The 11,614-nt window shown below is 42.0% G+C and overlaps 1 protein-coding gene across 8 annotated transcripts in view; it reads right to left on the bottom strand.

Moving 5' to 3' along the window:
* Positions 1 to 2,276: 2,276 nt before the first annotated feature.
* TOPBP1 (DNA topoisomerase II binding protein 1) overlaps positions 2,277 to 11,614 on the bottom strand; it is a 66,097-nt gene continuing 56,759 nt past the window's right edge. For all 8 annotated transcript variants that reach the window (XM_084858147.1, XM_084858145.1, XM_084858148.1 and 5 more), the window contains 7 exons: positions 10,273 to 10,439; positions 7,831 to 7,945; positions 7,492 to 7,655; positions 6,672 to 6,812; positions 5,383 to 5,472; positions 4,498 to 4,659; positions 2,277 to 3,352 (listed from right to left, as the gene is read on the bottom strand). In XM_084858147.1, the coding sequence (XP_084714273.1) occupies positions 3,209 to 3,352; positions 4,498 to 4,659; positions 5,383 to 5,472; positions 6,672 to 6,812; positions 7,492 to 7,655; positions 7,831 to 7,945; positions 10,273 to 10,439 (983 nt within the window). In that variant the 3' untranslated portion in view covers positions 2,277 to 3,208. The remainder of the gene's footprint in view (positions 3,353 to 4,497; positions 4,660 to 5,382; positions 5,473 to 6,671; positions 6,813 to 7,491; positions 7,656 to 7,830; positions 7,946 to 10,272; positions 10,440 to 11,614) is intronic.

The following is an 11,614-nucleotide window of genomic DNA, read 5'->3' as shown; positions in this document are numbered from 1 at the left end:
AAAAATGTATGCTGGGGGCGGGGGCATGATGAGATGACAAAGTGTATTTTCCTGTGCAGGGTACAGGAGCTGAATTGTTCAACACACAAACTTTGTGAAATAATTTGCTTAAGCATGGGGGCTCCCCCTGCCCCTCCTCTGGAAAGGGCTTTCTCATTCAATTTGGAGAGGGGGTTACTGTGCCCTTCTCCAACCTTCTGTATGCAACTAGCTGCTCCCTGCACTAAAAGGAAAGGGCAGTCCTTTGTAGTCTGAGCAGCTCTGTAAACAAATGGGCAAAAGTGTGCATGTTTTCACCAATTCAGCATCAAAGCACCACCAAAGTTCCACAGCAGGCAGAGACTACACTACGTGCCCATTTTTTGTATGTTGGGTTTCATTTAAGGTGCATTTTACAGATGTTGACTGCTTTGGGAACTCCAAAGTAGGATATAAATCTACTAATATATTCACAGAACCCCCCTGATGTTGTAACAAAAATTACAAGAATTCATTTTACAGCGGTGGTGGGCAACCTTTTGGCCCCAAAGGCCTCATGGTCTGATGCTACACACACTGTTCTTCCTCCACATCTCAGTGTGCAGGAATGAGGAGGCTCGGTTCCTTGCGCCTTTCCCCACTTGATGGCTAATCAGCTGGTGGTGGGGAAAAGTGGGCAGAACATCCCAGGACTCCACAAGCCATACAGAAAGTAAGGATGTACGAAAGTGACTTACCTTTCTGCGGATTATGTTGATGGTGGGGGGGAGGCGCTCCGTCCCTCCCCCTGGAATCCTGGCCGGCCGGCTGTGCTCCGCAGCTATTCTGCGGAGCCGCCAGCCGCTCCGCCAGCAGCCGGACATCCAGCCGCTGGCTAGCAGGGATGCAAACGGCAGCGATACCCGCTGTTTGCGTCCCTGCAGTCAGCCGTGATAGGCTATGTAAACGTTTACGTAGCCTATCACGGCTGATTTTAAAAAAAAACAACACCCATGTGTACGCAAATGGCGGCGGCCATGGCCGCCGCCATTTGCGTTCTTTATTTTGGCACGTCTTAGCCTACGTAAACATTTACGTAGACTAAGACGGCAAAAATAAGGGGAACACAAATAGCGTAGCGTCCTTATTTTACGTGCCAAAATAAGGAACACAAATGCCGCCATTTGGATACGCATGGTTTTTTTTGTTTTTTTAAGTCAGCCGTGATAGGGTACGTAAAGATTTACGTAGCCTATCACGGTGTTTTTTTAAAATCTAGCCGTGATAGGCTATGTAAATCTTTACGTAGCCTATCACGGTTTTTTGTTTTAACCTGGAAATGGCGGCGGCAGCCAGTCGGAAGACCAACCACCACAGCCGCCGCGCCGCCGCCGCTGCTGCCAGGAAGATCCAAGGTAAGTCTCGTCCTTGGGGGGGCGGGCTGTTCCGCCACTGATTTCGGGGGGCCGAATGCGCTGGCATTCAGCCTCCCCGAGATCCGTGGCGGAACTTTCGTACATCCCTAACAAAGCAGCTAAAGGGCACATGCAGCCTACGGCCTACCCATTAGGGCTGTGCACCACTTCCGTCCAAATTGTGAAGCAAATCAGGGTGCTGTGGGGGAGCCTTGTTGAGCTCCAAAGCAGGTCAGAACAGCACTGAGGTGGCCTAAAGCAAAGCAGGTCACCCCTGAAGGACCTTGGCGCACCCTGGAGATCTGGAACTATTGGGAAGCCAAGACAGCCTGACTCTAAAATGTATCGGCTTGCAAAAGCTCAGGCAGGCCAGGGGGAGGGGGGGGGAATGGTAAGCCTTGGCAAATGGCAACTCAAGTTGCCAGATTAGGGCTGAATTTAACCCAGCAGTCTCCAATCAGTGATAGTGGTGGAGCGGGGAGAATGATGTATATAACAGGATGAGTCTGCTTTCATTTCACTGTGAGAGAGTGGGTTAGAGAGTTGGCTAGCTAGAACTGCGTGGTGTGTGTGCTCTGCTGCAGCTTCACTTCTTCCTTCCCACGCGGCCCTTCTCAGTTCAACTATTATTTATTAGTCTTCCTTTTATTTTCTACTAGATTTTTAAAAACCAAAAAAGCATTTTAAAGGTACTTTAGTTTCCTTGCCTTGTTCTTTGGGTCTCCCCCCACCCCCCACAGCCCTTCTCAATTCCTGTATTCCTTCCCATTTCAACTCTTTATCTATCTAAAAATATGTATTTAAAAAAACCCTTTTCTCAGGCTTTATAGTGTACTCCCTTTCCTCACCCTCCTTAGCAAGAACGGCAGCTTTTCTTTCTGCATCTCTTTTTCTTTTGCCCGTGTGTGTATGAATCCATAGACAATTATTATACATTATAGAATACATAATATATAGTGAGCGAAGCACTACACACAATGTGTTTGTTTACTGTGGTGCAAAACAACCCCAATATGATGCATCTAAGGGATCTTGGCAGGGGCAGAGGTGGGCGAGGTGCTGGTGGTACAAGTAGCCAGGCTGGCTCACCCCCAGTCCAGATAGTGCAGCCTGGTCTAGGGCAGACCTGTTTTCCCAGGTAATGTGTATTCCATCAGCCAAAGAGAGCCTGAGGTCATCCAGTCTGAAGCTGAATAGGAAAGTACTAGGGGAGAGGGGTTATTTTGCATTTCAAAAAACCCACACCAGAGATTAGGGATAGTGACCTCCTCCTAATCTCACCAGTAACATCTAACTTCTCTGTTTGTCCCTTTATGACCTTTGATTTGAGTTTCTGAGAACAGCACATTTTACCTGTGCCTAGCACAAAAACTACTAGGCCAAATTGTCTGAAATGTGGCAGGTGGAATCACCTCCATGGGGGCTGACAAGTCCCCACAGGTCATGTACTTATCATAACAACTGAAAACATTATGGCTGTATCCGTTTTCCAAGGCAAGTCAATGGGAAAATGTAAAATTCAAGTAATTCAGATATCCAATTCTCGCTTCAGATTCAAATCCAAAGCGAATTGGATTGGGTCCAAATCGGCCCAAAGCAAAGTGGGACTGATTCAGAAGGTCCGAATCAGCATCCAACGCGAATCGGGGCGTCCATGCACAGCCCTACTACCCATATTTGTTTTAGAACAAAGAACAAAGCCCTACCAAAGAACAAGGGAATTTTTTAAGAACAACACACACGCCATACCACAAAAGCATTTAATACCCTTTTACGTTGAAAGAAACCCAGTATAAATAGAAATAGGAAATGTATATTTTAAAGGAATGGCCATCTCAGTACATTCTGGATCGCTTTACTGTGTGTGTTTCTTCAGGAGCTTTTCGCTTTTGAGATAACCCAGTTCCATGTTCTTTGCTACTCTGAAGAAAGGCAGCAGCCTCTGGCAAACGATAGCTTTCCATTGGAGGCGGTAGTTCCTTAAGAAAAAGCGTTTATAGTTTTTAAAGATCATTTGAAATCTTCATTTTACTTTACTGCCAAGAGTTCCAAATTTCTACGCCCAGAACCTTCTTAAATAGTGTCCATTATCAACATGCACGCATGCACACGCATTTCTCCCCAGCATTCACACAAAGTTCTATATCTGATATTCTCTTTCCATGCTTTCTACCCTAATCTTCCTGGTAGCACACTGCCCTGACTGCAGGCTTAGCCATTGCTAGAGCTGATGGCTGGTTATGGCAGAAAGGCAATGGAGAAAGTAATTTACCACTTGGTAACATTGTAGAATCCACTTTTCTTGAAAAGACATCCACTTGTCCTGTTTTAAATTGAGCAGGAGTGCCTCCAGATGAGGCTTTCATTATGCCATCACGCTGCCACATTCACAGAATTTTACCAAGGGGGGCAGATGATGTAGTAGTCTTCCACTCGTAACCCTCCCATGTTTTCCCAACTCTTCTTCTTCCGCAGAAAATTCATTAAGAAAAAAAGATGGAAAAGCTGCACGTGCCTTCTAATTGTTAGAAGCACCCAAAATGGGCAAAGAGCAACTTAATCATTACAACTTCTGTACCTGAGTCACAATCAAAAACCATGAATGCAAGAGACTTTCTGTCCTTTTCTCTAACCATACAAACAGTTTTCCTCTGGTCATAAAACGGCAAAGGCCCTATTCACATGTAATTCTGCATACATATCTGCTATGTCATAGCTTTGATATTCTAGATGTGGAAACTTTTCTTATAACTAACTAAAGTCATATTATACTACTGGTATACAAACCTGTATAACTTAGTCAGCAATGTGAGCACAGAGACATTTAAAAGGAAAATGTGGACCAAGGAGAGGTTAAGTGAACAAAAGCAGCTAAGAAATAGAGTAAAACCTGAGAAGAGAGGAGCTGAATAGCAGAGTTCTATCCCGGGGCAAATGCAGAGAAAAGAACTGAGTAGAGTCTAGCAGCATCATACCTAGAGACAAAAATCTAGGTCACATGATCCCTGCCTTCCTGGCAATAGCGGGAGTTAACCATTGTTAGATGCCTCCTCACACCAAACTGAAACGTGGATTGATTTCTTAAAATGTAACAAAAGTCTTATTATGCTACTGGTATGCAAACCTGTACAAGGTAGTCAGCAATGTATTCTGGCTTCAGACAGTTCACTCCTTGAGATGCAGCCTCTCCTAGGTTAACTCTTACATTCTCTGGTTTCAATTTATTAAAATCAGCAAAAAGATGAGTAACTTCTCTAAAGAGAGGAAGAGAATGAGCAGGCAGCACCTGTAGATTCAAACACACAGATTCTGGTTGACTTATATGAATGGTGTATGCATCCTATTACACTTAAACTAACCTTGCTAGTACAATTTTAAGGAGTGAACCACAAAACAACCTAGTCCGCAGCTTCCTGAATGGTCCTGGAGACAGCATGTGAAATAAAGTTTATCTGCCTTCAGCAGTACATTTTGGAAATATGGGGCAGTGCTAACGGTGGCTGACCCACAGCCTGCTCGTTTGGCCAAGGCCTCACCTGGCTGTCTTTGTCATCTAATCTTAAAGAACTAATAGCTAAAGGGGGAATAGGGATTTGGGCAGGAGGGGAGAGGGGACATGTATTACTTGCCACAGATGACTAAGGAAGTGGCTAGTTAAATGAGAGTCACACACTGAAAAGCATCTCCTTGTCCTATTAAGGGAGAGCTCAACTGGGGATTAGGGGAGGTAAAATGTGGCTTCAGCTCCAGACTCGACTTATTTGTAAAAACAGGAGTATTATTTTTTTTCCCCTTCCTTTTTTGCTGAATAGATTTGGAACAGTAATGGATACTACAAATTTTATCACTGAAACCAATGGAAAAGCAACTTTTGAATATGTCAGATGGATCTGGGATTGCAGTCTAACGTGGAATCTCAAGACACTACTCTTAGGCAAACAGCAGCAACCCAACACCTTCCTATGACTGCCAACTATACTGGCAAAAGAATAATCAAGCATATACGCACCTTTGCCCCTCCTGACTCTAGAAGACGTCTGAAGCCTGCTTCCTTGGCTGGGTCAACATTCAAAATAACTGTCCAACCACTAAATGCTCCCTACAAAGATAGATCCAGTTTTTTAAAAAAATTAATCCCCCAATTAATTGATTAATTAAATGTCTTAATCGCCCATCTAGTCAGTCACCCAGCCACTCTGGGTGATGTACAATAATTCCATATTAAAATGTATTTCTAAAAATACCCTAACCCACCCCAAATGCCTGCCTGAACAACCACATTTTTAATGAATAGCGGAAACTCATTAAAGAGGGGCCATGGCAGAGTTCCCTAGGGAGGGAGTTCCACAGAGTGGGAGCCACCACAGAGAAGGCCCTCTCCCTTGTCCTCACCAGCCTAGCTGTCCTGTCTGACGGGACAGAGAGAAAGCCATCCGAGGCTGATCTTGTTGAGCGGCCTGTCTGGTGTTGCTGGAGGCACTCCTTGAGAAAGGCTGGGCCGGAACCATATTATCATTCCCACATTCAATAAGCTTCATTTCTAACCACCCATTTACATTTCACCTACTGCCAGGGCCAAACTAGATGTTGCCTGGGTAGTTCTGCAATCGGAACTCCCTACATTTTTCCTTCTATTTAACCTTACACCAATTCTCCAACTTCAATTGCCCCTGAAGCTGCCATTAGCCACAGGAAAAAAAAATCTGAGCACAAAAGTTGTGCCTCTATGTTTTATCTCCATGGCTAATAGCTTTGGGGAGTAATTCATATCAGGAAAGCAGTGCAGGGGGGAGGGTCTCCCTCTCCCCACTTCAAATCCAGATTGGATCCAGCACCACGGGGTTTTTAATCACTGATTTTTCAAAGAGCTACATGCGTGCATCTCCATTATAACATGTGGTTTGGTCCTCAAAGAAATGCAGAACACACAGGGAACAAGTATCAACCCCACAAATCATGGGAATTACAAGTATTTATTAGTATTTCTTAAATCATTTCAGCAAATCTAACTCTAGGATTAACTGTGATAATAATGTGAACTGTAGATGCTTCAGTCAAATGCATCCTTTCAATGCAATCTAGAGATGCATATGCACAAAATGTGCATCCACCAGAATGATTTGATAAAGGAACTTGCAAGATTTTGCTTCAGTGTTTTCGGGTTGCCTTGGTCACAATCTACATCTAGGGAATTACATGGGATGTGACTTTATTGATTCCTCTGCACACATCAAAGACCCTTCCATCAGTAGTGGAGACACAACTAGATATGACTCATGAAACGTAACATGTAAATACCTCAGTAATGCCAGTTTCCTCTCTCCGTCTTTGTATTGTTTTCCTCCATCTCATTGCTGCAACTGCTAATTTCTTCTGTACTATATTGATTCCAGGCAGAACACTGAGTATAGAGTTACTTCCCCATTCATAATCTTCTTCCTAGAATGACATTCTTATTCATAGTAATTCCGCCAAGTTTAACAGGAAATTTGCAAAAATGCAAGAGCAAGTCACGGAGCTGCAGTCACATTTGACAGGATACTAGGGACGGGTGAGAAATTCGCTCCATTGAGGTTTGTTTTGGTTTTTAAAAACATATTTACCTAATTTCGCACCTCCCAAGCCATTTTCTGTGAGCTAACACAGAGTTGCATTCCAGAATTCGCATTTTGCGAGCTTTCTGATGCAGTTAGTGTTAGGAAAAATGCGCACCAAAATGTGCATATTACGATAAAGGGCACACAAAACAGCATTTCAGCAAAATAAAGCACTTGGAGGGAAATGGGTGCATTTAAAATGTGCACAAAACGTATACATTATGAAAAATGGGAACAAAAAACATAAGAATTTCAGTACATTTTTTAAAAAAAATCACAAGCTCATGCAGAAACAGGATAAAACAAGCTTTCAGTTCATCATTTATTTCATTTATAATCCTGCCATTCTTCCATAGAATTCGAGGCAGCATATGTAGTTTTTCAGGTGGTCTCCCATCTAGGCACCAACCACACCCAGACCTGTTAAGCCTCAGCAAGGTTGCTTGATGTTTTTCTGGAAACTTATGTTCTATAATGGAAATAACAAGAAAAAAAAATAATGGAGTTGTAATGTTAACTACCTCTACAAAGTGCCATGCTGTTCTGCATGCCTCCAGGTAGGAACGATGAAGCACCCACTTTCCAGCTGCCATTGATGCCAAGAATTTCTCATTGCGAAGAGGGTGTCCCACAATTGTGTGTGTACAGCTAGGGTCAAAGCACTGCTTCTCAAGAACCACTCCACCTAAACAATGAAATGCAAATATAGCTATTTTAAAAGGTCATCCCTACTATAGGAAGGGCAAACTTATAAAGAGCTATTTTGCAAACCACATAAAACAAGTAGGGTTCAATGTGTTTGGCATGGAGTGCAGAACTGGAATCCAGTCACAGAATTCCAGAGGCTTTGAATACCTCACCTAGCTCTTCAATCAGATGGCAATAATCAATTCGTTCCTGAGGATTAAGGGAAGACAACTGGAATTTGCGCAGTTTTTCTGGTTCACCATATGCCTTTTGGTCCATTTTAATGACCTGAAAGACAACAATTTGGGGAAACAAGGAGAGAATACAGACAAAAAGATGCATTTGATAGCCAACAAATTGTTTCATTCGCTATATGCCCACATACAATTTAACTCAGTCATATATTTAGAGAATATACAGTCAGGGCCAGAAATATTGGAGCAAGGATAACTGTTTTGGCAGTTGGCCTCTGTACACCACCACATTGAAGTTGAAAGGAAACACACCCAGATGGGAGTGAAGTCAGGACTTACAGCTGTGATTCAAGGGGTTTGACAAAAGTGGGACGCTAACCATTTAGGAAGTACAGCCAGTGGCATACACACACACCCATCGTTGGTGGCTCATAAGTTATGGAATGAATGGCTGACAACCAGCTGCATGGCCAGGTGTGGCCTGTTTCCTGGGTACCCCATGACCAAGCAAGCAGATAAAAGGCCTGGAGGTGGTTCTGAGTGTTACATTTGCATTTGGTAGCTGTTCCCTGGAACCCCCAACATGAGGTCCAAAGAGGTGTCCATGCGAGTGAAGGAGGTCATCATTAGGCTGAGGAAACAAAATAAACACATCAGAGAGATAGCAAAAACAGTGGGAGTGGCCAAAACAACAGTTTGGAACATCCTGAAAAAGAAGGAATTAACTGGCAAGCTCAGCAACAGCAAAAGACCTGGAAGACCACAGAAGACAACTGAAGTGGATGACCGCAGAATTCTGCTCACGGTGAAGAGGAACCCCTTCACAACATCTAGCCAGGTCAAGAACGCTCTTGCGGAGGTAAGCATGTCACTGTCAACATCTACAGTCAAGTGACGGCTTTATGAATGTAAATACAGAGGCTTCACAACAAGGTGCAAACCACTGGTAACGCTCAAGGCCAGATTAGCCTTTGCCAGCAAACACCTAAAAAGGCCTGCCTTGTTCTGGAATAAGATTCTTTGGACTGTTGAGACCAAGATTAACTTGTACCAGAATGATGGGAAAAGTATGGAGAAGGAAAGGAACAGCTCATTATCCAAAGCATACCACATCATCTGTCAAACATGGTGGAGGCAGTGTTATGGCATAGGCATGCATGGCTGCCAATGGAACCAAGTCACTGGTGTTTATTGATGACCTGATTGCTGATAAAAGCAGCAGGATGAATTCTGAAGCGTATAGGGCTATACTTTCTGCTCAGATTCAGCCGAATGCTGCCAAACTGATAGGACGCCACTTCATATTGCAGATGGATAATGACCCAAAACATACAGCAAAAGCTACCCAAGAGTTTCTCAAGGCAAAGAAGTGGGATGTTCTTCAATGGCCACGTCAGTCACCTGATCTCAACCCAATAGAGCATGCTTTTCACTTCCTGAAGACAAGACTGAAGGCAGAAAGACCCACAAACAATCAACAGCTGAAGACAGCTGCAGTAAAGGCCCGGCAAAGCATCTCAAGGGAGGAAACTCAGCATTTGGTCATGTCCATGGGTTCCAGACTTCAGGCAGTAATTGACTGCAAAGGATTTTCGTCCAGGTATTAAAGGCGATCCTTAAGTTTGAAATGATATTGGTTTGTTCCATTACTTATGAGCCACCAATGATGGGTGTGTGTATGCCACTGGCTGTACTTCCTGAATGGTTAGTGCCCCACTTTTGTCAAACCCCTTGAATTACAGCTGAAAGTCCTGACCTCGTTCCCATCTGGGTGTGTTTCCTTTCAACTTCAATGTGGTGGTGTACAGAGGCCAACTGCCAAAACAGTTATCCTTGCTCCAATATTTCTGGCCCTGACTGTACTTGGTAAGACCCTGGAGAGAAGGCCTGGTTACATTTGGTTATATAAAAATAACTTGATATTCAAGTATCTGCTAAATGATAAAATGTACAGTAGAGGCCCTTTTTTCTCAGCAAGTGTACCTGAATTATATGTCAGAGGTAAGGGCCATCTATACGAAAGGCTGGAAGTACAGGGAGCTAGCAGATTTAGTTACATAAATTTAAATTTTAATTCTTGGGTTTGACAGGTATTTCAATAAATCTGTCAAACCTTTTGAATCTTAGCAAGTATAACTCATTCCTGAATTACTACTCATCATAATGGAATAATTTCCTACCTTGCTATTTCCTACCTTGCTTCAACTCTCCATTACTCTCAGGCTTGCAGGACAAATTAGATTACAGAAAGGATTTACAAGTAATTTCTGAGAAGCAATTGAGATAAAAATGTTTACTGTCACTTGTAATCTATAATTTAAGATTAATTTACTGACAGCTTCAATTGAAAGTTTAAACATAAAATGCTGGAATAACATTTCTCAGCGCAAGTATTAATCAATGTGCTGGCACATGGCATACATTTTCTTTTGGCTGGGGAGCCACAGGAGGATTTGCCAATGGAAAGGCAATAGCAGGAGCCAATGGAGTCAGGATTAGATTTTCTTCTTTTAGAGGTGTTTCTGGATTTCTACAGATTTGAGGTCCCAAGGCTTCCACTAAATTTGTTTTCTCAAGATCATCAGCACCTATAAATGAGAAAATCATTATTTTGTGGTTTTGTATATTTGAAGCTAAAACCTGAACAGTTCTCAAAGTAAGACCAACAGAAAATGGATGGGAGAAAAATGAGTATGATTCAAGTCTGACTCTTCAAAAGTGGCAGTTTATAAAGATTATTCTCCAATACACCAGTCCAAAACATGAAGTAACCCTCTATAGTCAAAAGTAACTCTACTGGTTTCAATGGGATTTTCTTCAGACTAAGCTTGACTGAGACCGCAAGGTAAGGATTATTTGTCTACACAAAATAAAGGATTGATTGTAAGTTCAGTTATTATACTTCCTCAGTGCTTCTGAAGTTCTACAGTAAACATATACAATGTAAAATTCTCTTATCCATAATTCTATAATTTGAATATCTGGTTAATCAAAATAGACCTTACATCCCTAACTACATAATACATCATTAATACTTCAGCTGTCCCTAATTCTGTTCCAGGCACATCCTTAATGCAAATTTCTCAACTCCCTCCAACCCAAAGATTTGGTGTGAGAAAGGGATTTCAAATACACCAATACATGAACATAAAAGGCAAAGATGGCTTTCTAAATGAATCAATATCCCCTCTGACACAAAGCAAGCATATAGACATCTGACAACAAACCACTGATATATCAATAAATGAATACGGAAAGAGCAATCAACTAAGGTGGTATACAGTATTCCCTGTAACAGCAAAGTTGTATAATGATTTGACTTTTGGCTCATTCCAAACAAACAGTACATCATATGGTAAAACTGTTCCTGGACTGTACCATTGTGCCAGACTACATAATCAAATGTTTAAGTCTTTTTAGTGTTTAAGTTTTATTGCTTTAATCCCTACAATACGGTTTTAACTTTTATATGTAATTGTTATTTTAGTTGTGTTGGCATGTTTATTATTTTTATATTGTTGATTGTTTTTACTGGGATTTTATTTGTATATTTGATGTTGTTACTATGGTTGAACAACACCTAGAGAAATTTATTCATGCAGTGTTTAATAAATAAAATAGTAAAAATTAATTAATTAAATACTTTCTCATTATTTTAAAAAGCTTCAGTATATATAGAAAACTAGACATTGGAGAAGGATTCTAGCCTAGCCTTCTCCCAGAAATGGTAGTTTCTATGTGTATGGATTTAAACAACAAATGA

The sequence above is a fragment of the Heloderma suspectum genome, chromosome 5 (genome assembly GCF_057233095.1).
Source record: "Heloderma suspectum isolate Gila_16-S chromosome 5, 16-S_ref, whole genome shotgun sequence".
In the NCBI taxonomy this organism is placed as follows: domain Eukaryota; kingdom Metazoa; phylum Chordata; class Lepidosauria; order Squamata; family Helodermatidae; genus Heloderma; species Heloderma suspectum.
This window is presented reverse-complemented; position numbering and strand designations above follow the sequence as displayed.